The sequence below is a fragment of the Thamnophis elegans genome, chromosome 10, assembly GCF_009769535.1.
Source record: "Thamnophis elegans isolate rThaEle1 chromosome 10, rThaEle1.pri, whole genome shotgun sequence".
Classification (NCBI taxonomy): domain Eukaryota; kingdom Metazoa; phylum Chordata; class Lepidosauria; order Squamata; family Colubridae; genus Thamnophis; species Thamnophis elegans.
The window spans coordinates 2,527,253-2,553,220 of NC_045550.1; the positions used below are offsets into that span (position 1 = coordinate 2,527,253).

At 37.0% G+C, this 25,968-nt stretch overlaps 1 protein-coding gene across 4 annotated transcripts in view; it reads right to left on the reverse strand.

Moving 5' to 3' along the window:
* The window catches only part of MGMT (O-6-methylguanine-DNA methyltransferase), a 216,988-nt gene that overhangs the window by 185,692 nt on the left and 5,328 nt on the right, over positions 1-25,968 (reverse strand). The window contains exons 1-3 of one of the 4 annotated variants that reach the window (XM_032224857.1): positions 25,814-25,842; positions 18,250-18,319; positions 16,966-16,998 (exon numbers count right to left, since the gene is read on the reverse strand). In XM_032224857.1, the coding sequence (XP_032080748.1) occupies positions 16,966-16,989 (24 nt within the window). In that variant the 5' untranslated portion in view covers positions 16,990-16,998; positions 18,250-18,319; positions 25,814-25,842. Of the gene's footprint in view, positions 1-16,965; positions 16,999-18,249; positions 18,383-25,813; positions 25,846-25,968 lie in introns of those variants that run through there. The other 3 variants (XM_032224860.1, XM_032224858.1, XM_032224859.1) reach the window with 3 other exon arrangements.

Consider the following 25,968-nt stretch of genomic DNA (forward strand, 5'->3'; position numbering starts at 1 on the left):
AAACCGACAAAATACTGGCGCATAATACACCAGACATCACACTGGTTGAGAAAAATAAGGTCACAATCATAGACATCGCAATACCAGGTGATAGCAGGGTCGACGAGAAGGAACGTGAAAAAATTGCAAAATACCAGGACTTAAAAATCGAAATTCAACGACTATGGCACAAACCAGCAGTGGTAATTCCAGTGGTAATTGGCACACTGGGTGCTATTCCAAAAGCACTGGAATTACATTTAAAACAGTTAAAAATTGACAAAATCACCATCAGTCAAATGCAAAAAGCCGCACTGCTTGGATCTGCACGCATATTACGAAAATACGTTACGACGTCCTAGGCCCCTGGGTGGGGCCCGACCAGTAACCAATGCCAAATCCGGCGAAACAACTGGCCGCTGTGATACAATTGTATAATAATAATAATAATAATAATAATAATAATAATAATAACAACAACAACAACAACAACAACAACAACAACAACAACAACAACATACTCAGCTGCTATAAAAAAATCACGCAGACTGATTATAAATTGCGGCACAATTCAGTAGCACAAATGATCCATTGGAATTTGTGCAAAAATTATAATATTAAAACAGCAACAAACTGGTGGGAACATCAGCCTGAAAAAGTCACCGAAAATCAGATGAAAACAAGGGAAAAATATCTGCCTCTGCTTCCCAGCAATTTGCTTCCTTACAACAAACAGTACAGACAATATGCACTGTTGGTAGTGTTATATTTCAGACTATACTTGCACAGATGCTGTTAAAATGTGCTTTCTGTATTCTCGGCTATTTAAAAGAATAGCACTTTTTAAAACAATAGCGCTGGGCCTCTCCAGATCAAGCATTTATTTTAAAAAGCTTCTTCATTTTGTTAAGTTGTCTAGACCAGTGTTTCTCAACCTTGGCAACTTGAAGATGTCTGGACTTCAAGTCCCAGAATTCCCCAGCCAGCGAATGCTGGCTGGGGAATTCTGGGACTTGAAGTCCAGACATCTTCAAGTTGCCAAGGTTGAGAAACACTGGTCTAGAACAATAATAAAGCAGTCTTTAAAAAAATAAGTCTAACAATTTGAACATCCCATAAGCATTTATAGTTGTTGACTTGCCTCCTTGCAGCAAACATCCTGATTAGCACAAGAAAAAAAAATTTGCTTCTCAGCAATTTGCCATGTGGAGCAAACAGCTAGTTTCACTTTCAATTTCTCCCGATCATCAGCTGTTACAGACTGCAGGGATTGCTATAGTTTATTGAAGCCTCCCCAAGCCCCCCCCCTTTGCTGCAAAGAGGTAAATTGCTGGGAGGCAGAAGCCAAAGAGTGGGGACAGGGTGAGTGGGGCTACATTCGGTGTATAAGACGCACCCAAATTTTCACCCTCTTTTAGGGGCGGGAAGTGCATCTTATACTCCGAAAAATATGGTATATACAGTATATTGACAAATAATTCTTTTTCCAAAGAAACTATATTTTAAACATTGTTTGCAGCTAGCTTTGCCCAACGAGCAACTAAAAATATTAGCAAGCGCTGTGTGCTGTGATAGCATCATCAACTTACTAATAGAGATTTCAATAAAAATTCTGTTCATAATATATTCGATTGTCCAACAGATGCGGAACAATTTCTACCTCACAGTCATGGAAGGGATTCTTCAAGCTTCCTATCCTTAAGAGGCCACATCACCTAAAAAGGATTGTGGGATGGCTATTAACAGACACAACAAAGGTGGTAAAGTACTGATGCTTTGCTGCCTTTACTGTTACAGTGTAGGCCTTAACAGGGCTTTAACAAATGTTTGGTAGCGTTCATCCCCTATTCAATTCTAGCAATAGTCGGGGTATTATTTTTTTTCCATTTCATCTCTCTTAACTCTTCCCTAAATCATATGGAATCATATGGAAGAGTGAAAAGATGACCTGGGTACTTGAGAGACCGCCTGCTGCCAATTACCTCCCAAAGACCCATTAGATCACACAGGGTCGGCCTCCTCCGGGTTCCATCCACAAGCCAATGCCATCTGGCTACGACCCGGGGGAGGGCCTTCTCTGTTGCAGCTCCGGCCCTCTGGAATGAACTCCCCGCGGAGATTCGGACCCTCACCTCTCTCCAGGCCTTCCGGAAAGTCGTTAAAACCTGGCTGTGTCGGCACGCCTGGGGTTGATGAGTTCCCTTCCCCTCTCAAATCGTGTGGCTGTTGGCTATTTTAAATCCTGTCTTGTACTTTTGTGTTCCCTTTCCCCCTTTGAGTTGCTCGCCGCCCTGAGTCCCTCTGGGAATAGGGCGGCATATAAATAAAACAAATCTCAATCTCAAATAAACACAATCTGATTGAAAAGCTCAGAGATTCCTATTCCAAACAGTGACCAATGCTTCAGATCAACTGTATAGCAGACTACTCCTCAACTCCTTCTGAAACCTGTCTGGGTTCATTATTCACCCAGGGAGGACCAATCTGATAGGTTCTGCCTCCCTATAGTAGAAGGCAATAGCAATAGCAGTTAGGCTTATATACCGCTTCATAGGGCTTTCAGCCCTCTCTAAGCGGTTTACAGAGTCAGCATCCTGCCCCCAACAACAATCCGGGTCCTCATTTTACCCCCCTCGGAAGGATGGAAGGCTGAGTCAACCCTGAGCCGGTGAGATTTGAATAGCCGAACTGCAGAACTGCAGTCAGCTGAAGTAGCCTGCAGTGCTGCATTTAACCACTGCGCCACCTCGGCTCCAGACGGAACCAGAGAAACTCTTGGTAATTGCAGTGTGATCTAAGCATGACAAGCCAGGCATCAATAACTTCCTCAGTTTCAGATCAAATTAACACTGCTCCAACAGAAACTAACCTGGTGTGTGAGCACTCTCCCAGGTTGGGATCCAGATGACCTGGGATAAATCCACGGGTGCCATGGAAACTATGAGTTCCTGAGCTACCTCAGACCCCATTCCCAGAGGGGGAAGTGTCTTGGCAGCCAACAGTCTTTCTAATGCAACCACTGAGGAACCCCCACCAAAGGAGGGAGGGAAAGGAGAAGCGGGGAGAGATGTATTGCAGCAAAAGAGCGCATAGTATACAAAGAGGCTGTCTCCATGTGTGCAGGTGTGGCAAATGCAGTAAGTGAACCACACACAACCAGCAAAGCAAACACCCTCTAGGACAGTGTTTCCCAACCTTGGCAAACTTGAAGAGATCCGGACTTCAACTCCCAGAATTCCCCAGCCAGCAAATGCTGGCTGGGGAATTCTGGGAGTTGAAGTCCGAACATCTTTCAATGGCCAAGGTTGGGAAACACTGCTCTAGGAACACAGCCCAAACAGATCCGAAACCAAGTCCAGCTTCAATCCGGGTATGTGCCGACCCAGACATTGTCTGACATTCAGTAAAGCATATAATCAGAATGCTAATGTGCAGAGAGTTGGTGTGTAGCTCCTATTTTCTATGCTGCTTTTACCCACATATTAAATATTTTGTTGTTGTTCAAAGTACAGATCACAACTAATACAACTAAAGATTTTATATAACGTGTATGCTAAGGCCATATTAGACAATATTTTGAAATGTGAGAAATTAGAAGTCAGAGCCGAAGTTTCAGTCAAGTTCGAAGTGATGGCTGCGATTGGGATACATCATGAAAACAACTATGAGTATATTATAAGAATGTGTAAAACAATCTGAATTCAAATTATTTCAGACACAAATGATTCTTGGGGATTCTGAGAAAAATGGATCATGTTTTGAAGTTTCCTCCAACCTCAGGAGAAAACAGGACATTTCAATTCCATGCCGTGTTGACTGTTCTGACATTCAGTAATTGGCTTGTTTGTATTTTTTTAAGTCCTCATAGGCTTTGAGGTGGAATTAATCAATAAAACAGCAGGCACAGATTTTATACTTGCTGCCACTGGCTGGAACTGGCTGAGGAGAAGGAGGATGGTAGTGCTAGGGAGATTCCATTAAGCACATGTTCAGAGCCTAAAAACAGTTTTGAACTTAATAAAAAGGCTGCTGCCTCTTTGGTATGTGAATTTACTGCTCTTTTTATATATTCATTCGTTTGCTTGTTGGGTTTTGCAGGGCCAGTTGCCAAATAAAAGTGTTGTGCTTTTGATTTTGTAACATTTATTGAGCTTTCTTTGCAAGCAAAGTGTACTATGCACATCCATGCATTAAGAAATTTCAAGGCAATAACCAGAAAACCACATTTTTGTTATTGGTCTGCTATTCATTGGCTATTCTACCAAAGTGAATAGAATTAGCACGGCTAGCTTCTTTTTTCCAGGAAGGGTTCTATGGCGTTTGTGCAGGCAGACCAATCTATAAAAAGTGCTTATTTGTAAGGGGAATTTGTTAAAATGTGTTTTTTTTAAAAAAATTTACTTGGCCAATACTTTTGGTAAGTTGAATAACAGAAGGCAGTTGACATGGGAGACGCTGGAGCTTGAGAATCAAATACAAAGAAGGAATTGTGAATCCCTATTATTTCCCTATGGTGGAACACATACAATGTTTTGGCTTTTCTCCTATAGAACAAAACGCTTGTTTCATTTAATGTCCACTCTCACTGCTTGACTGAAAATGTAGAACGCCAGGAACCGGTTCTTTTCCTGACACCCAATTCTTATAGAATTCATGAATTGACACTTTTTTACTACCATGCTCCCCAAGACTCGGGCTCATCTTACTCCTGAGAACTGTCAACAGTATACTAGCCCTGCTACATAAAACAAGATTATTTTACAGCTTCCAACTAGACACAGTGCTGTAGAGTGACAGTTTGTCACGAAGCACTGAGGGCTGTGGCAGTACGGTTTTGAGCACAAATGTCAGTTTTTAAACGGTTCTGTCTTGGCAAGCGGAAGCTTAAAATGTGTCACACCATCCCAGAATCTCACTCTCTGTAGGACACTAAAGCTAAGTTAATCCTGCCATTATATAGCAAATTTGCAACCTGTTGGTATATTCCAATCTAATTATTGCATATGAATTTGCTACGCAGCAAAAACTACATCAAATGAAACAGGATATACAGCAGTGATCAAGCAAGAAATATGGTGACGGTCATTTTTATATTAAATTGTTTTTATTGCATTTATTATGCAACTGTGAAACTGGGTAATTTTTTTTAAAAATGAAGCCCGTGCAATTCTTTGTTTTTCCCAGATATACTTGGAGGTTTACTACTGGGAGTTGACTGGCATATACATTTAATAAATAGTCATTATTATAATCATAAAACATGGAAAGTCCTTCACAATACATAAATGTTGGGCTGTATCATTAGGAGTGTGTATCGCTTATCAACAAATTGTGTGGTCTGATTTGAGTTGTCATCTGAGAATAAGTTTAATTCATAATAATCAAGATTAATAAATATTTTATTGTTAATTAAACTCTTAAGTTTAATTTTGGATGATTTTGAGTTACAGGATAGGTAATTTTCTATCCAATATCTTTCTCATTGGAACCATTTTTTATTTATTTTATTCTTATATTGTGATATGGGGTTTTATTGTGGAATTTATCTTAGGAAAAGATAAGGAAAAGAAAAAATGGCATGAATAGATTCTAAAAGCACTAACATTCTTAAATATTTTCACCTACATATTGTGTTAAAATGTCTGCTACTCAGACATCAGGGTACATTATGGTAGTTACATTATAATACCAAATTCAAATGAAAGGAAAATACCAAAGAGCAACATTATATGAGATTATGCAAAATCTCTTACGCCTTTTTGATAATCACTAGGCAAACACAATGCCATAGCCCTTCAACTTGGTCCAGACCTTTTGGAAAATTAAGCAGACAATCCACTTAGAAAGTTCACTGTCATATTGTGAACATGATTTGTTTATTTTTTTATTCCTTGGTTTTCATTTCAACTGAATAATTCCAACTAAATATTTCTTTTCAGACAATTTTAGAGATATATACTTTTAAGAATGAATTTTTGAACTTAGTTTAAATCTTTTTTAATTGAAAATTTTGGGAAAAAAACTTTTACAAATGTTTACCTCCCTCTCCCTACCCTCCCCCCCAACCTTCCCTCCCCAAGACTTCCCAGAACCAATACAGGGTATAAATCCTTAACAAAGATATTCTAAGATAAACTTTAAAAAAAAGGTTAGTATCATCTTTCATTTGAGCTTTAACTCCTCTTTGCTAGGCTAACTCTAAACAGATTATGTCATTCCTTGTTTCTTCAGTCATAAACTATCTGGAATTTCTTAGTGCCATATTTATTTTGAGTATAGTCAATCCATCTTCTCCACTCCAGTTTATATCTCTCATTTGAGTGGTCCTTGAGATATGCTGATATTTTAGCCATCTCTGCTAGCTTTGTTACTTTTAATGTCCATTCTTGAATAGTAGGCAAATCTTCCTTCTTCCAGTATTGCGCCACCAACAGTCTTGCTGCAGTTATTAAATGCAAAATCAAGTTAGTCTCCATAACTGTGCAATCAATAATTATACCTAACAAGGATAACTGAGGGGTAAACTTTATCCTTTTTTAAGAACATTTTGCATAATCCATCATATATTTATCCAAAATGCTTTTACCTTTTTACAAGTCCACCATATATGATAGTATGTAGCATCGAGAGAACCACATCTCCAGCATTTAGGTTGTAAATTCGGCTACATAGAAGCCAACGTTTTAGGATCTAAATGCCATCTATAAAACATCTTATAAAAGTTTTCTCTCAAATTTTGGGCTTGTGTAAATTTTACATTTCTTACCCAAATCTTTTCCCATGTATCCAACATTATTGGTTCTTCAAAATTTTGTGCCCACTTTATCATACAGTCTTTAACTAATTCTGTTTCCGAATCCATTTCTATTAATGCATTATATAGTCTCTTTATATGCATCGGACTTTGATCCCTAGCTATCTAAGTTTAAATCTTTTTCATGCCAATTAGTTCTATGTTTTTGTTGTTTATACAAATTGTTCTACTGCATAATTATTTCTCCTTTGAAAGAATATTCAAGAGAAAGCTATTAGCTTAATAACATACTATTTTCTTCATTTGCTTTCTGGGAGGGCACCATTGGAACAACAATCTTCATATTATTGAGTAAAAATGATTCTATTAAACTTTTATTTTAACATTTCTCCAGTTCAAAATTTAAGAATTACTTCATTTTTTAAAAAAGGAACTGTATGGTAAAGTATAAATTTTTATGGTAAAGTATAAATTGAAAAGATGTTTAAAACTTAGAAGCATAACAAATTTTCTTTTTAAGCTATAATAAACATATCTACTGGAACTTATTTTAGCTTTTATAAAAATAAAGAGTACCTCTTTTTAATACAAATTAACTGCCTTTTATCTTCTATAATATAGAACATGATTCATTTTAGAATAGTACTTTTATTTTTAACTAATGGGATCTAATGATCTTGGCTGTTTTTGTAAGCAACAAATATCTTGGTTTTGATCACCTTGGATATAAAAGAGCTGGCATACTGTATAAAATATATAGAAAATATATTTTTGTATTATGAAACACGGTATTTCTAGTTCCAATTACCATGACATTTGCCAATCTTTTATGTCAGAATATCTCATCATTGTAAGATATACAAGGGATAGAGAATGGGGGTGGGGGGGCAGGTAAACTATCTTGAGAATAGTTCCCCCCAAAACTTATATAATTAAAATGGCATTATCCCAAGAAATATGTGAGAATACTCTGTACATACCGATAGTTCATTGTGCCTAAATGCTAAAACAAGAACACTTGTGTTAGCTAACCAAATTAAGTCGTTGTCATTAATAATGTATGAGTACCAAAAAGGTGTACACTTCAGAACATGTATCAGAGCAAATATTAGGATGATTTATGACTTAATGTTCTGTACAAAAAAATGATTTTCATGGTATAGTTTTGTAACCTTGAAAAAGTGTGTTTTATTGGCACCGTGCCTTTCAAGGTCAAAGATACTCTCCCCATTTTAGGAAGAGATGGTACAAAAAGGGAAATAGGCTGCATTGAAATGATGTACATTTTATTTCTTTAAAAGTTAGATATCAAACTCAGAAATACTACAGGATTTAATTCTATATTTACAAGCCTTTATGAACAGAAAATATTTCAAAATAATATAATTATTATAACTGACTGGACGCTAAAAGAAAATAAAAAGTTAAATTTCAGTTTATTGAAGGTCTTAAGTGTCCTTTTTCCTCCACAGTATAGGTAATCCTTGCCTTACAACCGTTCAATTAGTGACTTTCAAAGTTACGGCACAGAAAAAAGTGACTTTTGACTTCTATAAGATACAGTTTTAATGAGTATCTGTAGTAGAAAATTATATCTAAGAAAAAACAAAGGCTGAACGCAAAAAAAGCTCTATTAAATACAGTTATTCTGGTGTAAACATACCTGAGAGTCCATATAAATTCATCATAAACGTTTTTATCAAAATCAGCACATATGTATATAGACTTGGGGAGGCATTGTATTCAGATTATGCATCTTTTTTGCACAGAGATCATCACTTCAGGATAAGTAAAACTGTAAGGATTTCTGTGTCTGCATTACTATGATTTATTTTTGAAAAGAAATGAAAAGAGGATCGAAAATTTAAATTCAAAAGGTCTTTTGAGAAAGAAAAAAATACAATCACAGTACGCAAAAACCTTTGATAATCAACTATTTTTAAAATACAGAAATGCAACTTGCTAATGAGCCCAATAATTTTAAAAACATCTGATTAAAACAAAAATAGATTATGTTAATGACCTTTTCTTTCCAGACATTACCTGGTTATACAAAAGTTCTACAGAACTTTTATAATAACTATCGATTATGAATTACAAAGTCTAGACTAATTGAATCTGACTCATCTCACTGGAAGAGGAGCTTTTTGTAAGGGCAAACTGAATGATCCCATAAAACAAATAAAATAAGGTATATTTTACCTTCACCTCTTTTTAAGATATTTTCAAATAAAAAAGCTGACATGTTTTTTTAGAATTTTTTTTATTAATGTGAAGTTATTTTCAAATCTTTCTGACAAGTTTTATTTTAATGTGATGTGGTAATTAGTTATGAAAGCCAAGTGCTTTGGAAACATGCCAGATATAATAGTTTTCTAAATTTAATGTATGTGTAGTCTACACTGTTTACTTACCTAGTTTGCTTGTTTCCCATCCCTTGCCAGAGCCTATGTGGTTAATAATACCAATACGAAAAATCATATTATTCAGACCTACCAAGTACATATAAACATATCAGAAATAATACAAAGCAAAAACACAAAAGTCATGCACCCATGAATCCTACCTGCAATTGGAAAGCCTTTTCTTAAGGCCTAGGAGGGATAAGGTGAACAAATCTCTGATTGAAATGAAAAGAAGAATGGGGGCAGCTACTGAAAATTTGCAAAACATCTACCACTGAATTTTCAGCAAAGTTTAGTATAGCTACAATTAGGGAACAAGGTAGATTTTGCTTTTAAACAATGAACACTGTTTATTTTCCCCACATGAACCGTTCTTCCCTTATAAATAAAATGGAAGAGCTAATCCAAATGACCATACAGATTACATTATATTACTAAACTTGCCCATGCTCTTGATGATGGTTACTTCTAGATAGGAAATCTAAAAATAGTCCTATCAGGATAAATAAAAAGGTCTTACTATATATAACTTTGCTCTGCTGTGAGCCAACAGCTGTGTTATTCACTTAATTTTGAACATCTTGAAACTACCAACCCTATTTTTCCCAAGTTTTCAAATTCTTCATATTATTCTCTTCCCCACTTTATATTTCTAAGAAAGTTTTTCTGGCTTTTTATTTCACTATATACACCACATTTTTTCTCTTTTATCCCATATATCCAGCTTTTGCGTAGTTTTTGCCTGGTCTTTCCAATCTAAACCTTAACTACCAAAGAATGTCACTTCTGTAATTCTGGATAATATCCAGCAGATTACCTCTAGCCACGATGGCGAACTTATGGCACATGTTCCAGAGGTGGCACGCAGAGCCCTCTCTGTGGGCATGCGCGCCGGTGCCAGCTACTCTTCCGGGTTCTGTCCTATGCATGTGTGCTGGGTAGCTGGTCTGGCATGCATGTGTGCGCCAGGCAGCTGCTCTTTTGGGTTCAAATGTGCACATGTGCGCTGGCCTGCTGGTCTTCACATGAACCTCCTGAACCTGGAAGAGAGCAGCTGGTTGGCGCACATGCATGCCAGTCCAGCTCTCTGGTGTGACTGCGCACAACGGAACCCAGAAGAGCAGCTGGCCGTTGGCTTCTGGGTTCTGATGCTCCAGTGTGCACATTCCAGTTCCGGCACTCAGTACCGAAAAGGTTAGCCAATATTGACCTATAGCAAATCTTCACAAGGCATCTTTTCACTCTACCTATATATAAACAATGAGTATAAACAATTGATTTGGAGAATCTTGGCGACATTAAACATTTAACTAAGGTTTGTGGCTCACAAAAGACCCAGTTCTAGTAATCACTTCTGATTCTACAAGGAATCAAGGCATTCTTTCTATCTTCATCAGGTACAAAGAAAAGCCAAGCACAGCTGACAATTGCCCAACATGCTGAAATCTCATCATGGATTTTAAGGGGTATCAAGAAGAGAAGAAACTAATTAAAGTTGAAATATCCTGAATATAATCTTTATCTGTTGACTCAGCTCAAGAGATTAAATCCCTATATACTTGGTTATATGAGAGAAAGAGAGAGATTAGTGATCCCTTCCCAGCTGTTAAGGAGCAATACCTGAATATAGATTTCTTGTGGGACACCATAAGGGAACACGAACATGTGATAGGAATGATGTCAGTTCCCAAAAGACATCAATTCAAACTTATACAGAAAGAAAGACATCTCCATACTTCTATATACACCAGAGAGCGTAAAACAGCATGATACCTTTATTAGTGTCCAAAGCAGAAGAATAACGGACTACAACAGTTCATCCCAGCAAGGGAAATAGAAGAACTGTAGATATGTAATATTTCTAATCTGTTAAATTAACATTAATATCTCCATTCGGTATCTATAAAGAACTGCCACCAGTTGAGACAAGGTCTTATATGATTATATAACCCACCAGACATTTTGTCAATAATTCAAACATATTATTCAATTATTCTGTTTTGCATTAATTGATATAAAAATTCATATTATATTTAATTACTCTTGTTTATAGCCATTCATTTTGGTTATGTTTTATGGTTTTATAGTTTGGGTTGTTGAGTTGTGGGTTTCTCAATTTTGTGTTTTAAGACGGGCAGTCATGCGAATAATTTAAATTAAAGAAATAAATACTGTTGTTTCTCATGAAATTGAAAATTGAGTGAGATGCCATAAGATTTCGTTTTCATCCTTATAGTCATCAACATTATAATTTGAAGGTAGAAAAAAATGTTATCAAACTTTCGGATAAAACAGAATTGTAAAACTGTATAGCTAATGTTGTAGAAGTCAAAAATAATATTCAATACAAACTTGACTATTAAGAAATATGGGTAGAAAATAACAGAATGACATTCAACTGAGACAACCAAAGTTTTTGTTCTTAAAAATCAACAACAAAGATATTTGGAAAGGGAAATATCTAATTTTGCAAAAGAAATTGTGGAAACGTTTTAGAATAGTGTCAGATGCCATTTCACGCTTGAGCTTCGCAACCATTCAGTATCAGCTGCCATGGACTCATAGAGGGGCTGGATGGGAGCAGAGATGCTTTGAAGGAAACAAAACTTCACTGTATCTCTCAAAGGTGGACTTCAAGGACAATTGGCTTGGGAATGGAACCTATGACTGAAGTGACCATTCTAAAAATATCTTATTTGTATTTGAGTGGACATGGGGGCACAGTGACGGAGGTAACTAAGGGAGGGAAAAGTTAAGACTTGGAAATTTGGGCACAAAATTTTTGGTTTTAGTTTTGGCTATGCATTACTGTAATTAATTTGACTTCTAGTAAACTATATCTTTCTCAGTAAATGGAGTTAAGGATCATTCTTACTTAGATATTCAAGCTGAAGTAGGTCTGACAGAATAGTATCTGAATAATTGGAGAGGAATAAACAAATGGTGTTATTTAAAAAGGCAAATGTAATCATCAGATATAATAATTACTTCAATTCTATACTGATCACTGATAAAAAATTAACAAAAAGTCATACAGAAGAAGGTTAAGACCTGTCCTATATTATCCCAATGAACAGGCCACAAAATAATGAATTAAGTTACTGAAAACAGATTCCAATTCAATGCTAGTTAAAGAAACCTGGAACCAATTACCCAGAAAAATCACCCGTTCCTTGGCACTTAATATTGCCAAGAATATTGAATTCTAAATTCAAATCAGATTTTCCAATCCACTGATGTCTATGGAGATTTTCAGTCATTCAGATCATGGTTGTCCCAAAGGTGCTTTTTCAAGAGGCAGATGGACATTTGGGGATTATTATTATTTTTTGAAGATGTTTCACTTCTCATCCAAGAAGCTTTTCCAACCATCCAGTCGGAGCTGAATAAACTTCTTGGATGAGAAGTGAAACATCTTAAAAAAAAAAATCCCCAAAAAATCCAGCTTCAAAGAGCAACAAGGAAGTTCAGTTGCCTCTTGAAAAAGCACCTATGGGATAATCCACTGATAGATGAAAAATATCAGTATTTACACATTACTTTTTAAGCCAGCAAAAATCAACATATATTGACATTTTCATTTTTTCTTTATTACTTATTCTGAATAATTTTTTTTCACAATCCAAAGTTAACTTATTTCCGTATCATATAAAATTCAACGACACCAGTCTAGTGGGGAGAGACTGAAAAACTTTAGAAAAAAAAAGATGCGAGTTCTTAAGCAGCCAAGAAGCAAGGATTAAGGCAAAGTTGCTAGATGTTTTAGAACAAAAGTACAAAAAGGAGTAGGCAGTTACAACAGCTGATACTCCATCCACAAAGGAGTACAACTATTCCGCAATATATTCTGGCTGTTTTCACTAACTGCCTGTCCTATGTCCAGAATATTCTTTTTGATCAAATGAACCGTCACCATAGCGGCAAAACCAGCAACTTTAAAAAAATGCCTTGACTGTCAGATTTGTCACTTAATCATCAGAAGTGGTCATATGATCCAAATCAACAACGAAACAAATGAACCATGAAAGCAGTAATAATTCCCACATTTAAGAAAATTGTGTTTGTTGACCAACTCCAACACGACAGCCATATTCCATGGTTCAATGCCCACTACAGGCTTGTCACTTGAGGGCAGAAATAAATGTGAAATAAAACACATCAGCATTAAGCAAAATATAGAATCGTTTTTTCTAAAAAAAAAAAAATCTGTTAAGAAATTTCAAGGCATAATTCCATTCTTAAATCAGATGCTTTCAAATAGTAAAACTGGAGTGTTCTACTACTACAGGAAAAAGTTGAATTACACTTTTAGGTTAAAATCCATGAATTTGTCAATGTAGAGATCAGGAAAAGAAAAACTGATTCAACGCAGAGAAAATAATACCTAAAGGAAAGCCTTGTTAAATAGCTTTGACAAGTGAGCTAATGAGCAAAATCTGAAAGTCTGCACAATTTTTAACTTTACAACGTTCTGTCTATACTTCTTTAAAAGTGCAATGCTTTTTGTAAAATGTTGGAGTTGAAGGGCTTATAGGGTTTGGTGAAATAGTAGCAACAGTTTTCTAAAGAATTAGCCAAGGCAGAGAAATGGACTGTAAAGAAGAAAATATCTGCATACCATTTTATACATTCCCTCCAATAAAGAACCATATATATCTCAGGGGGGCGGGGGAAGAGAACCATTGTTTAAAAGATTTGACAAGTAAGCTAATGAGCAAATTTTCTAGGGGGTGTCTAGGGGATAGGGAAAAACAGCCATTTACATTGACCAATATTTTATACATAAATCTGCAACAAAAGGTAAAATATGATATAATTTAATCTCAATCATATCAGCATATGCTCCAGCTGCAGACAATCACAATTCTCTCCTTGCCTTTTCTTTTTACTCTTCACAGGATGTTCTCCCACAGGAACAATAGCTATCTAAATTCCATGTTCTGTACTGCCCAAACTCACTCCATGATCACTAGAAATGAGCATAGCACTTCCAAAAACCAATTGCTTTCCAGACATGAAAACAGAATGGCAAAGCAAATTATATATAATATACTCTTATTGAAATGGACAAAATTTCACAGAAGACTTTCTCATGTTATTTGACAAGCTCAAATCAGAACAAACTAAGAGAAAAGGCAACTAGGCATAACACAATAAAAGATATTACCTTTGCAATGTATTATTGCTGCCAATTATATCATTTCAGCTTAATTTCAAAAGCACAATCAGGCTCAACTGTAAGTTTCTTTTTTAAATTTCAAACTGTATTACATTAAGGCAATAACTCACCTTCCAGCTATAATATTGGTCTCTCTTATTGCAAAAAATACATTTCATAAATACTTCATTGACAAGTCAGGCTAATTCAGGTTAATTTTATTGTATTTTGGTACTATCTCACATTTGTGTGCAATTACCTCTATAATTTTATTGCTACACCAGAAAATAATCATACCAATTATTTGAAAAAGAAAGCATATAAATTCTAAGTCACAGTTGCTGGCATTTGTGATAAAATAGCAGCTTTATCTCTGAAAGTGGCAGGGACATCAGATAAATCATGCATCAGTCAAGTGCAGCTGACCCCCAAGTGCATTGCACAATATCAGAAGTGCTTCAAAAGAAACTTTCCTGGATCATCCATCATCCTCCATAATACTAAAATAGCTACACCTGAAAAGTCAGAACTAGAGGATAATAGTAATAATAATCCATCCAAGCAATATGTGTAATCCTATTAACAATATTTCTCTTTAACTTTTAAACTGAGCTCAGCTCAGAAGCAAATAAGACTATTTCCACTGCCATTGTTAAAACAGATCCAGACAATTGTTTTGCAATAATTGTAAAATTGTTATCTATGTAACATATATAAAATCTGATGCTAAAATAAATTGTATATTCATTGGATATTTGCTGATCTTAAACAGTTGGTCAAACATCTCCAAAGAAGATTGTTGTTGACGTTCTGAACTGTATATTATATGCAAGTGGCTATAAATCTTAACATTCATAGTACACAGGAACAAGGAAAGCTGAGTTTGAAATTGGGCTTATGTAGAACTAAAGCAAGAACTAAGAGCCTGGGCAGGAATTGATGCAGTATTTTTAACATCCAAAATACAGCACAGTATAACTATTTATATATATATTAGCTGAACTATCATTCACATTAGTACAGCAAACTTACCTCATTTAAGAGTGATATAAAATGGTTTTTTTAAAAAACAAAAACAAAACTAAAAGTGAAACCAGGGAGAGGAAGTTAAATGAAGAATTTTTAGATCCTCTACATCAGGAGTATCAAACTCACAGGGCACAGGCCAGGTGCATCATGCGCTGGCCACGCATGTCACGTGACAACACGACGCCGTGAGTTTGACATCCCTGCTCTACAAATTACACAACTTCCCAACCCATTTTAACACGAAAAGCTGGGATATATAAAATCACAATAAACTTTTTATGCTCATTAACTATGGAAAAAATGGTCACTATTACTACCGAATTTAGCGTGAGGGAGTTTGTACTGAGCCTGTTTTTTGAAGAAGATATATATCCTCTCCACTATAGGGAAGTATATAATGACAGCCAGATTAATCAGGTTAAATTGTGGAAAACAGTCTATTTTCAATTATAGGTTCCAGAAATTAAAAGGAATAAGACTTATTTATTGTTTTATGGCACTTTGGCGGCGTCCTTAAAATGCTATTTTCCCTTGCCCAAGAATCCTAGAGCTGGGACAAAATTCAGGAGTGATTTTCAATAGATTCTGCAAGCCATTACTGATTGTCAGTAATAGCGTAAACCCAATAACTCTAATTCTACATGCATGCTTAATATTATCCTGCAATATAAAGCAATAGTGTGTGCCTTCACCTCTAAGAGTGAAACATAAAGAGGAAATTTAAATATCGTTTATAATTTTCCACGGATTTAAGTAATTAAGTGAGGGATATATGAATAGGCATGTAGACAACATTGCAATTCATTAAGACTATCATGTAAAGAGTCAAAAAATTAAAATAGATTGTAAGAAAAAAATACTATGATTTCATATTAATAATTTTTCTATGGTTTTATTCTTGTGAAGTGTGGAATTGTAGAAGGCATACCCTAAATCAAGCCAATCTGTAGAAACTGTCAAATAAATTAAAAAGCAGAAACTCTCACACCTGCTGGGTTTGACTTATTATGTGATTTGTAAATATGAGTTGCACTGAATTAACACACATTTTGAACAAGCTCTCTTACCATCAGAAAGGGACAAATGAAGGAGGGAAAGAAAAGAATATTTTTCAAATAACATATTCATACCTTATGATTTTTGTAACGTACTCTGCATTTAAATGGGACATCAGCTACCAATGCTGCTGTTTGATAAACTATTGTTAAAATATATTGCTGTGTAGAATTTATACATCCATTAAATACACAGAATATCAAACACTACACATGGATTCACAATATCAATGTGAAGACAAAACTTTAGATTTTATTTCTTTTGCTTTTAAGAAGATTAATCTAGTCGCAGAAGGGCAGAAAAGGCTCAGTTAACCCTAAAAGTACAGCAACGTTCAATTAGGTTATGCTCTGTGGAAGATAAATATGTGATGCAGAGAGGTCTACTGCTGCCTGTTACCAACCATGACAGAGTTACTGAGATTTACAATGCAGCATCAATCTTGTCGACTGGATTTTTAACACTGACTGCTGGACACTGGGGAAGGATGCCAACTTTGTTATGTGAATTCTTCTCCAACATTATTACTTTGCTCGTCGGCTTAAATGCACTATTTTTCTCCCACCACCCTTACAGCAACTTACTTGTTTATGCAGTTCTGAAGCCATGTCAAATGCCTAAGAAAAAAGAAAAGAATGAAACTCATTAAGAAAAAAAAACACACAAAAGCATTCATTTATAAGCAGCTGTGTACAACAATGTCATGGCTCATGGTACGTCTTCTTTTCTTGTATACAAACTCATGAAAAACTGATTCCACATTTCGCAGCCTGACATAGAAAATGGGGGTTTTCTTTTCTATTGAGCAAACAGGAATTTTGAAGTTCAGCAAGGTCATTTATCATCTGTAATGAGTCATAATCACCAAACGACTATATGAAGCTTTCTTTCATCACTTGTCTTGTGAAATAGAAATCCACAGGAAAGATCAGCAACTTAAGATCCATTCAAAAACCTGTAAAAATAGTTCATTCCAGCTATTATATACTCCCTGTGTTGTGTATGCGTGTGTGTTTGTGTGTCTCTGTGCCACTTCTCTGTTTCCATTATTTCTAGTCAGGCTAATTTCTTGTATTGTATTTGTATTTGTATTTAGTTTATTTGTATGCCGCCCTTCTCCAGGAGGGACTCAGGGCGGCGAACAACTCAGGGGGGAAAGGGGACATAAACACAGTACACATAATTAAAATACACGAAAATCACACAGCCATACCATTCGAGAGGGGAAGGGAACTCATCAACCCCAGGCCTGCCGGCACAGCCAGGTTTTGACGGCTTTCCGGAAGGCCTGGAGAGAGGTGAGGGTCCGGATAGCAATAGCAATAGCAGTTAGACTTATATACCGCTTCATAGGGCTTTCAGCCCTCTCTAAGCGGTTTACAGAGAGTCAGCATATTGCCCCCAACAATCTGGGTCCTCATTTTACCCACCTCGGAAGGATGGAAGGCTGAGTCAACCCTGAGCCGGTGAGATTTGAACAGCCGAACTGCAGAACTGCAGTCAGCTGAAGTGCCTGCAGTGCTGCATTTAACCACTGCGCCACCTTGGCTCTCCGCGGGGAGTTCATTCCAAAGGGCCGGAGCTGCTACAGAGAAGGCCCTCCCCCGGGTAGTAGCCAGATGGCATTGGCTGGTGGACGGAATCTGGAGGAGGCCGACCATGTGAGATCTAATGGGTCTTCTTCCACTCAAGGGCAGAATGATTTAGATTGGTTTACCAATCAGTTATTTACATCCGGGTCAAAGTTACCATTTGGAATTCAGGTCCATTTATTTCAGCAAAGCCTATTTCAAAAGAACTTGTTTTTATTACGATGGCCTAAAACGCTGATAGAAAATGACAAACAAACTCAATACTAAAGAACTTACCTATCTGAAGTCACCTGTCTCTCTAAAACTTTTTTACCAGTTTGCCTTACCAGTCTGCAGTTGTAACAACCTAAGTTACAATGAAAAATGTAGATTAGCTTCATTTTGTTTGCTGGAGGCCTTCTCTTTGCTAATTCAGACACGTATACACAGGGAATATTCTCAGATCTTAATTAGAGGGGTGGGGATGTTGAATTTTTAACAAATGGACTTCTCCCAAGTGTTTTAGTTAAACGTGTGTTAAAAATAAAGAGCTCTGAACAGCCTGAATAGAAATTATATCCCCTTTCAATCATGCTAACCCAATTTAGTACAGGTAATGTGACCAGCCAAGACCTAGATTTCTAAAATAAAATGGAGAAGCATATTTTTTAAAATTGAGATAATCTATTTTTATAGTCATTAAGCTTACTTTCTACAAAGAAAACCATTTGCAAAAAATAAACTCGCAACATTCATTTTCTTATAATCACAAATTTTAAATTTTGCTACCAAGAAGTATGATTAATTTACTGATTAATTTACTCACCTAACTTTATTTTTATCAATCATCATAACTCTTGATCCTTTAAAGAAGGGGTCTGAAACTGGCAGCCCATGGCCCAGATGTGTCACATGCAGGCCACGCCCACCCCAGGTCTGTGAAAAAAGTCATGACGCGACACCTAACAGCAACATGACACCGCAAGTTTGACACCCATGCTTTAAAGGTTAATTTTAACGTAATTGTAATTGTAAATTGTAAAACAGAAATTTCAGAAATTGAGCAGACTAGGCAGCTTTTTCAAAGGAAAAGAAGCATTTCAAAATTCAGTAAGACTACTCTCTAGATGAGCTACTAGATGTAGGTATGTTTAGAGCAATGGAAGACTACCTAAAGAAAACAGGAAAAAAAATAGAAATTATTTCAAACACATACCAAAGAATTTTCAACTAGCTTATCATTAATATTTCTAAGTGTTTGTATCCCATGAAATGTTTACATTCTGATTTGCTAAACTGTTATGAAAATAGCTATGGGAAACATTATGAAATATAACTATACACGTTTCTATATCTTCAAACATGAAACTTAAATGTTTTATATTGGCTGGCATAAAAGGAGACATTTGAATTATTATCATTCTCTCCATTCAGAGAACAGTATGTGAATTTCAACTGGCATAGTTCACCATCTTTCGGGTCCTAGCACCCACACTCACACCCCACCTCCCCAATGGAAGTCTTGTGACCGCAAGCACCAGCTATCCTGAGGGGAAATTCGTAGTTCTTTTAGAGCCTTTTTCGCTAATACAATGTAGAAAGTATGAATGAGTTCACAGAGTTATAACTAGTTCTCATAAAGTTTTTGGGCTGTATTAATGAAGCCCCCAGGAACAAAATATTCTCTATAATATTTAAAGGAGAAGCCAACATTCCGTAATAGACCATATATGATACCAAATTAAATATAATTAAAAATATAAAGATTAGAACACACAATTAAAAGACATAGCATACATATCAAGATCTACGTAAGATCTTGCAGAGCCACTCTCACTGAAAGTAGTTAGTATTACCTAGGCAGCATCTAATCTAATGTAAGGCAGCTTCCAAAAACACATCTTTTCCCTGAAGAGAAAATTAGATAGGAGGAACTACCATGGGACGATGGAATGAAGAATCTTGAAAGAAAGTACAAGAAACCTGAACAAGGCACTAAACACTACAATATTTTGTTGAGATCCTACCCATCTATGGAAATCTTCCACTTTGTATATACAGAACATAAGGATATATTTAAAGTCACAACCCCTGGTATGCCCAAATATGGGAGGAAGATCACACTTCCATTCTCTGTCCTTCGGCTCGTCACAAGAGAGCATCCAGACAGAAACCCAAATTTTTTTTTTACTGTTGCCTTTTTGTTACATTTGTTATATTTGTGCTGATAAATAAATAAAGGGAGACTAGTATAGATCTATTCCAAGCTATTTAGCTCTCATCAGCTAGCCATACCCTTGCTGGGAATCGAACCTGGGCTGTATTGCCTCCCATACCCAGCAAGGGTATGGCTAGCTGATGAGAGCTAAATAGCTTGAAATAGATCTATACTAGTCTCCCTTTATTTATTTATCAGCACAAATATAACAGAACATAAGGATATTTAGACTATTGTCAGTATCATGAAATGCAAAGTCATAATCTGTCTTTAGCCATTTCATTGGCTAAAAGGTCATGGACACTTTTAACAACTGACATTGCTAGTCCTGGCTCCTGGAATTGTGCTGTCATTTGGCTGAATCTGAGTATATTCTCCGTTAGTAGATCAAAAGCAGAGGTTGGAATGTGTTCCACAGCAAGCTGCTGATTCTCTTGCAGAGTTAGATGTTAGACGTGCCTTAGCTTGCCACTCAGAGAAGATGCCAGCATGAGAGAAAAGGAAAAGTATAACTGAAACTAGGTTCCATTCCCAATATCTAAAGAGATATTCAAAGAATCATTTTAAACAATGAAATGACAACATGCTTAAAATGAGTCATTTTAAATCATCAATTGTTTTTCATTTAAATAATTTTTAATTTAAATATATATTTTAATGATTTTTACATCTTCCCTTTTTGTTTCTCATATTAGCACAAATGTGCGTGCATTTCTCTGCAGAGATTACCTTTTCCATCAAATTACACTTCCAGATTTGAAATATGAGGAGATACAGAGAATATTGTATGCGTTATTCTAAAAACCTTGAAAAAATGTTTACCTTCCAACTAATACACTCTTTTCTTGAAAACCTTCAAGGAGAATTCACTGCTTCTCTGCCCCCAATCCTAATATATTTGTAAATACCTTTTACTTACATTCACTTCTCTGAGTTCGATTTAATTTTTTTAAAAAAATTCTTAAGCAGGCAAAAAAATAGCTATAAGTGGCCTCATTACAAAGCTACCATTCCATGGTTAACGGAATTTTAAAAACACAATAAATGCACAAAATTCTCTTCCTGCCCAAAACTGGAAAGTCCTAATACATACAAGCCTATCTCAATTTATTATTCAAATAAAAGCTATTATTATATCAATCCAGACTATGAATAAAATTTCATATGAAAACATTTAAAGTACATTAGATTTTTGGTCAAGATGAAAAAACCAAGCAATCTATTCTAATTGGGTTCCCATGGTAACTGTACAATTGGGTTTTTCAATGTAACATCCCAAAGGCCCCACGCGCACTTGTAAAATATACTTCAAACAGCCTGAATTGTTTTTACATTACAGCACTCCCAGGAAGATCAATTACTGTTCATCCACACCCTAACTATTAGTGGCACACGTTGTTAACACTATTGCCCATATTAACATATGTCATGTAAGAACCACCACATCTAGCCATAATTATTTAAAAACTAAGCTGCATACTTTTAGACCTTCAAACACATTTTATATAGAGCCAATACCAGTTGTCATGCTTACCAAATGTAAAAAAATCAAACTCAAATATATGCCAAGCAATTTAACTTTTTATATTGATCTCGAGCATAGAATCAATCATTAATAATTATATTATAAGATGACCCTCAAGGTTAATCATATTCTTAGAGGCTCTCACTATGGAATTATCAACAACCACTAAAAGGAGATAACTGAAAAGAATTCAAATCCTCCTTTTAAATATTAATGGCACAATATAAAACAAAGCATACTCAGTAAGAGAGGACTGTTTTATGTGCAATAATTATAGCAGCAATCTTTTGTCTTCTTCCTACTCATGAACACTTCTCTCAACTAACTCCTATTTCAAGGAGCAATAGTTTAGGCAACAATCCATAAACCATCTGTATTTGTACTGGCTCTACTTTTACTCCACTGGATGCAATATATACCTACCAACTTGCTACTTATAATTCTGGTTTTATTTTATGCTACAGTAAAGTAGTTACATTATCTAGGCAAGTGTTTAGTTAAATATATTGGAAAGATCTTAACACAGCACTAATAGAGAAAATCCAGGTTACTGGGCTGCTAAAGACTTAAGTTTTCATAACAGTTTAATGCCCATCACGATGGTGATAGCCATTAGATTCATCTTTTGCAGGAATTATTTCTGCAGATAATCCCATCAGTAACAATGCTATTTTCACAGAAATGGGCTAAACAATTGTCAAAATCCACTCCACCATTCACTTTTTGTTTGTAATTTCCTTGAACAGTAATGACTGTATTCAAAAACACCAGCCTGCAATAGATTATTGTGCAGAAATGCTGAAGCATCTAAATGTTTTTCAGTACTTAAAATAATTATTTCATTGCTTGCACTTTACAATGATTGATCTAAATAACCATAAGACAATTTAAATATCATTATAACATCAATTGATCAGTCAGCATCTTGCAGTGTTACAAGGCAATGTTACTCTCTCTTATTGACTAACAAGACAAGGTTGCAGGAACACAGCTTGCACACTCATTGAACAATTAGCATGTCTTCTGTCAGCAATGTTTCACTTTCGTAACATAGTCAAATAATATACAATCTGGTATCATCTGGTTTAGTTTCCATCAGGCCTAGTCAATGAAAAGGTTTTATAAAAGTTGTAGCTCAAAACATCTAGGAGGCACTGATTTATCTGGTATTCTGATTTAAATGAATTGAATTCTGAAATAATCCATAATTTTTACAAAAGGCAGGAAGGGGCAGAATGTGTTACTCTGTAACTTGGATCTGACATATATATTTAACTAATTCAATTCACAGCAACGTACCTCTGATAGGACTCAAGTGGGCCTTCTCTATTACAGCAGTGTTTCTCAACCTTGGCAACTTGAAGATGTCTGGACTTCAACTCCCAGAATTCCCCAGCCAGCGAATGCTGGCTGGGGAATTCTGGGAGTTGAAGTCCAGACATCTTCAAGTTGCCAAGGTTGAGAAACACTGTATTACAGCACTGCCCTCTGGAACAGCATCCTGTCAAGGATCTGGCCTACCATGATGCTTAAATGGTCTATAAAACTAGATCCCCCCCCCCCCCTCAGGTCTTGGGTAGGGCACATCATGGGCTTCTGTCAATACTCCCGGTTAAACCTCTCTTTCTCTCTCCCTCTGATTCTGCATGTTAGTTTGAATATTTTTTGGGACATGAATCATTCTTTTGGTTATATAATTTATTGCTGTTTTAAAAGTTGCATAAATCTCCAGACATTTTGCCTTACAACAGGAGTCCCCAACTACCAGCTCACAGCCCATTACCAGACCTTGAGCTATTCGGAACTGGGCCTGAGAAGTGACAGGTGAACATGCGCACATGTGCATGCCCACTTGCGCAAGCAGCGGGAGAGCACATGCACACACTCTCCATTTGCGCAAGTGATGGGCATGCATGCCCACTGCTTACACAAATGGAGCTGCCGCACGCTTCCCCCGTTGCTCGCACAGAACTATCCCCTCTTCCCCGCTGGTCTGTAACGCCAGAAACGTTGAGGAGCTCCGCCTTAGAAATATGAAAAATAAAGAAAAAAAAACCTAAAGAAAAGTAAAGATATATGAGTTGGGAAATGTTAAAAATGTTGAGAAACCATCTAGTTCTAACCTAAAGAAAAGGCAGATATACTGTGAGAAATTTATTTCTTTTACAAAAGCAAATAGCATCAATAGGATCTGTGGGATACCAAATGCACCTGGGACTCACAAATATGTCACTTTGGATCATTTTCAGTGGATCTGTGAAGGGACAAAAGCTGCAAGCGGTGGACCAATTTACATACCCTGGCAGCACCCTCTCCCACGCAACGACAATTGACGTTGTGGTCAACTGCAGAATTGCCAAGGCAAGCTCTGCATTTGGCAGACTACTGACCAATGTGTGGGACTGCCATGGAATAAAGCCTTGCTACAAAGCTCAAAGTGTAACCGAGAAGTAGTGATAACTACCCTGATGTACGCCAGTGAGACTTGGACTATATGCAGGAGGCACACTAGGAAATTGAACCACTTCCACATGACCTTAGATCTCACAGGTTAGGCCTCCTCCGGATTCCATCTGCCAGCCAATGTCGGCTGGCGACTCGCCGGGGGAGAGCCTTCTCTGTCGCAGCTCCAGCCCTCTGAAACGACCTCCCCGTTGAAATCCGGACCCTCACTACCCTCCCGGCCTTCCGCAAAGCCGTTAAGTCCTGGCTGCTCCAGCAGGCCGGGGGGCTTTCGAAATATCCAGCCCCACGGAAACTGTGACTGTTGTGGATTTTAAAGTATTGTTTTGTTTATTTATCCCCTCCCTTGTTTATTGTAAGCCGCCCGGAGTCCTTCGGGAGTGGGCGGCATACAAGACAAATAAAACTAAACTAAACTAAACCTGCCTCCGTAGAATACTGAGGATCAGACACAGAAATCTTCTTCAGAGCAGGCCTGCCTTCAGTTCCCACCCTGCTGATGAAAGCCCAAAGACGCTGGGCAGCCCATGTGGCAAAGATTCCAGACCATCACATCCCCCAAACAGCTGCTTTATGGTAAACTGTCTCAAGGAAAGTGATCGCATGGGGGACAGGAAGCGATACAAAGACACGTTGAAAGCCACCTTCAAGTCCCTGGAAATTGACACCACCTCCTGGCAAACCCTGGCACAAGATTGATCGACATGGTGCATGCTGATCCACCAAAGCTGCTAGACATTTGAGGACAAAACAACCATGAGCACTCTGCAAAGCCAGAACTGCAAATGCTGCGACAATGGTGCCCATACATGTGGCAGAACACTTCATGCCCCTATAGGCCTTTCCAGCCACCTAATTAATTCGTAATTTAATAAGCTTATATGCCGCCCAATCCCGTAGGACTCCGGGCGGCTTACAAATACGAGATAAAATAAAATAACAAATAGGGGAGAAATGAAAAGAGTTTAAAAAACACAACATACATTTGGCTTAGATGGGGGCTGGACCATAGATCAGCAGCCCCAGGCCTGCCGGAACAGCCAGGTTTTGGTGGCTTTTTGGAAGTCCGAGAGAGTGGGAAGAGTCCGGATCTCTGCGGGGAGATCGTTCCCCAGAGCCGGAGCAGCTACAGAAAAGGCTCTCCCCCGAGGGGTCGCCAGCCAGCATTGTCCGGTCGACGGCACTCGGAGGAGGCCTAGCCTGTGAGTTCTTATCGACCGTTGGGAGGTATGTAGCAGGAGGCGGTCTCTCAGATATCCAGGTCGAAGGCCATCGTGGACAGCCCACCTGTTAGATGTCAAGATCCACTCATTTCTTTAATTGAAGTCCTATAACCTAGTTTTAGGCCTTGTATGGAGAAAATATCACATTTCAGGTCACATTTGCAGAAATACTGAAGGTTCACAAACTTTTAAGCACCACATCAACAGATGTTGTTAATCTAATAATGCAGGTATTGTTCTGAATGCATTAGGATCTTTAAGTGTATAAGAAGTGGGACAGCTATTATTGACAGCTACCATCCTGTGCCAGATAGCTTCACTTCCTGTCACTACCTTTTCCACACAGATTCAGTGCCAAACAGTACGACTAAAGCTCTCAAGGCAAGAATCAAATATTCTTAGACCAGGCCAAAATGTTACATAAATACTTACCAGATATTTTTCTGCTTACAAGGCCAGGAAGGATCCGTCACATTTCTGTTGATTCAAAAAGGAAATAAGACAAGTCCTACAACGTGTATCTTGGGACTTAACTTCTTGCTTGCAGTGCAGAACTATGCTGTTACTCACCAAATACAGGGCCATGG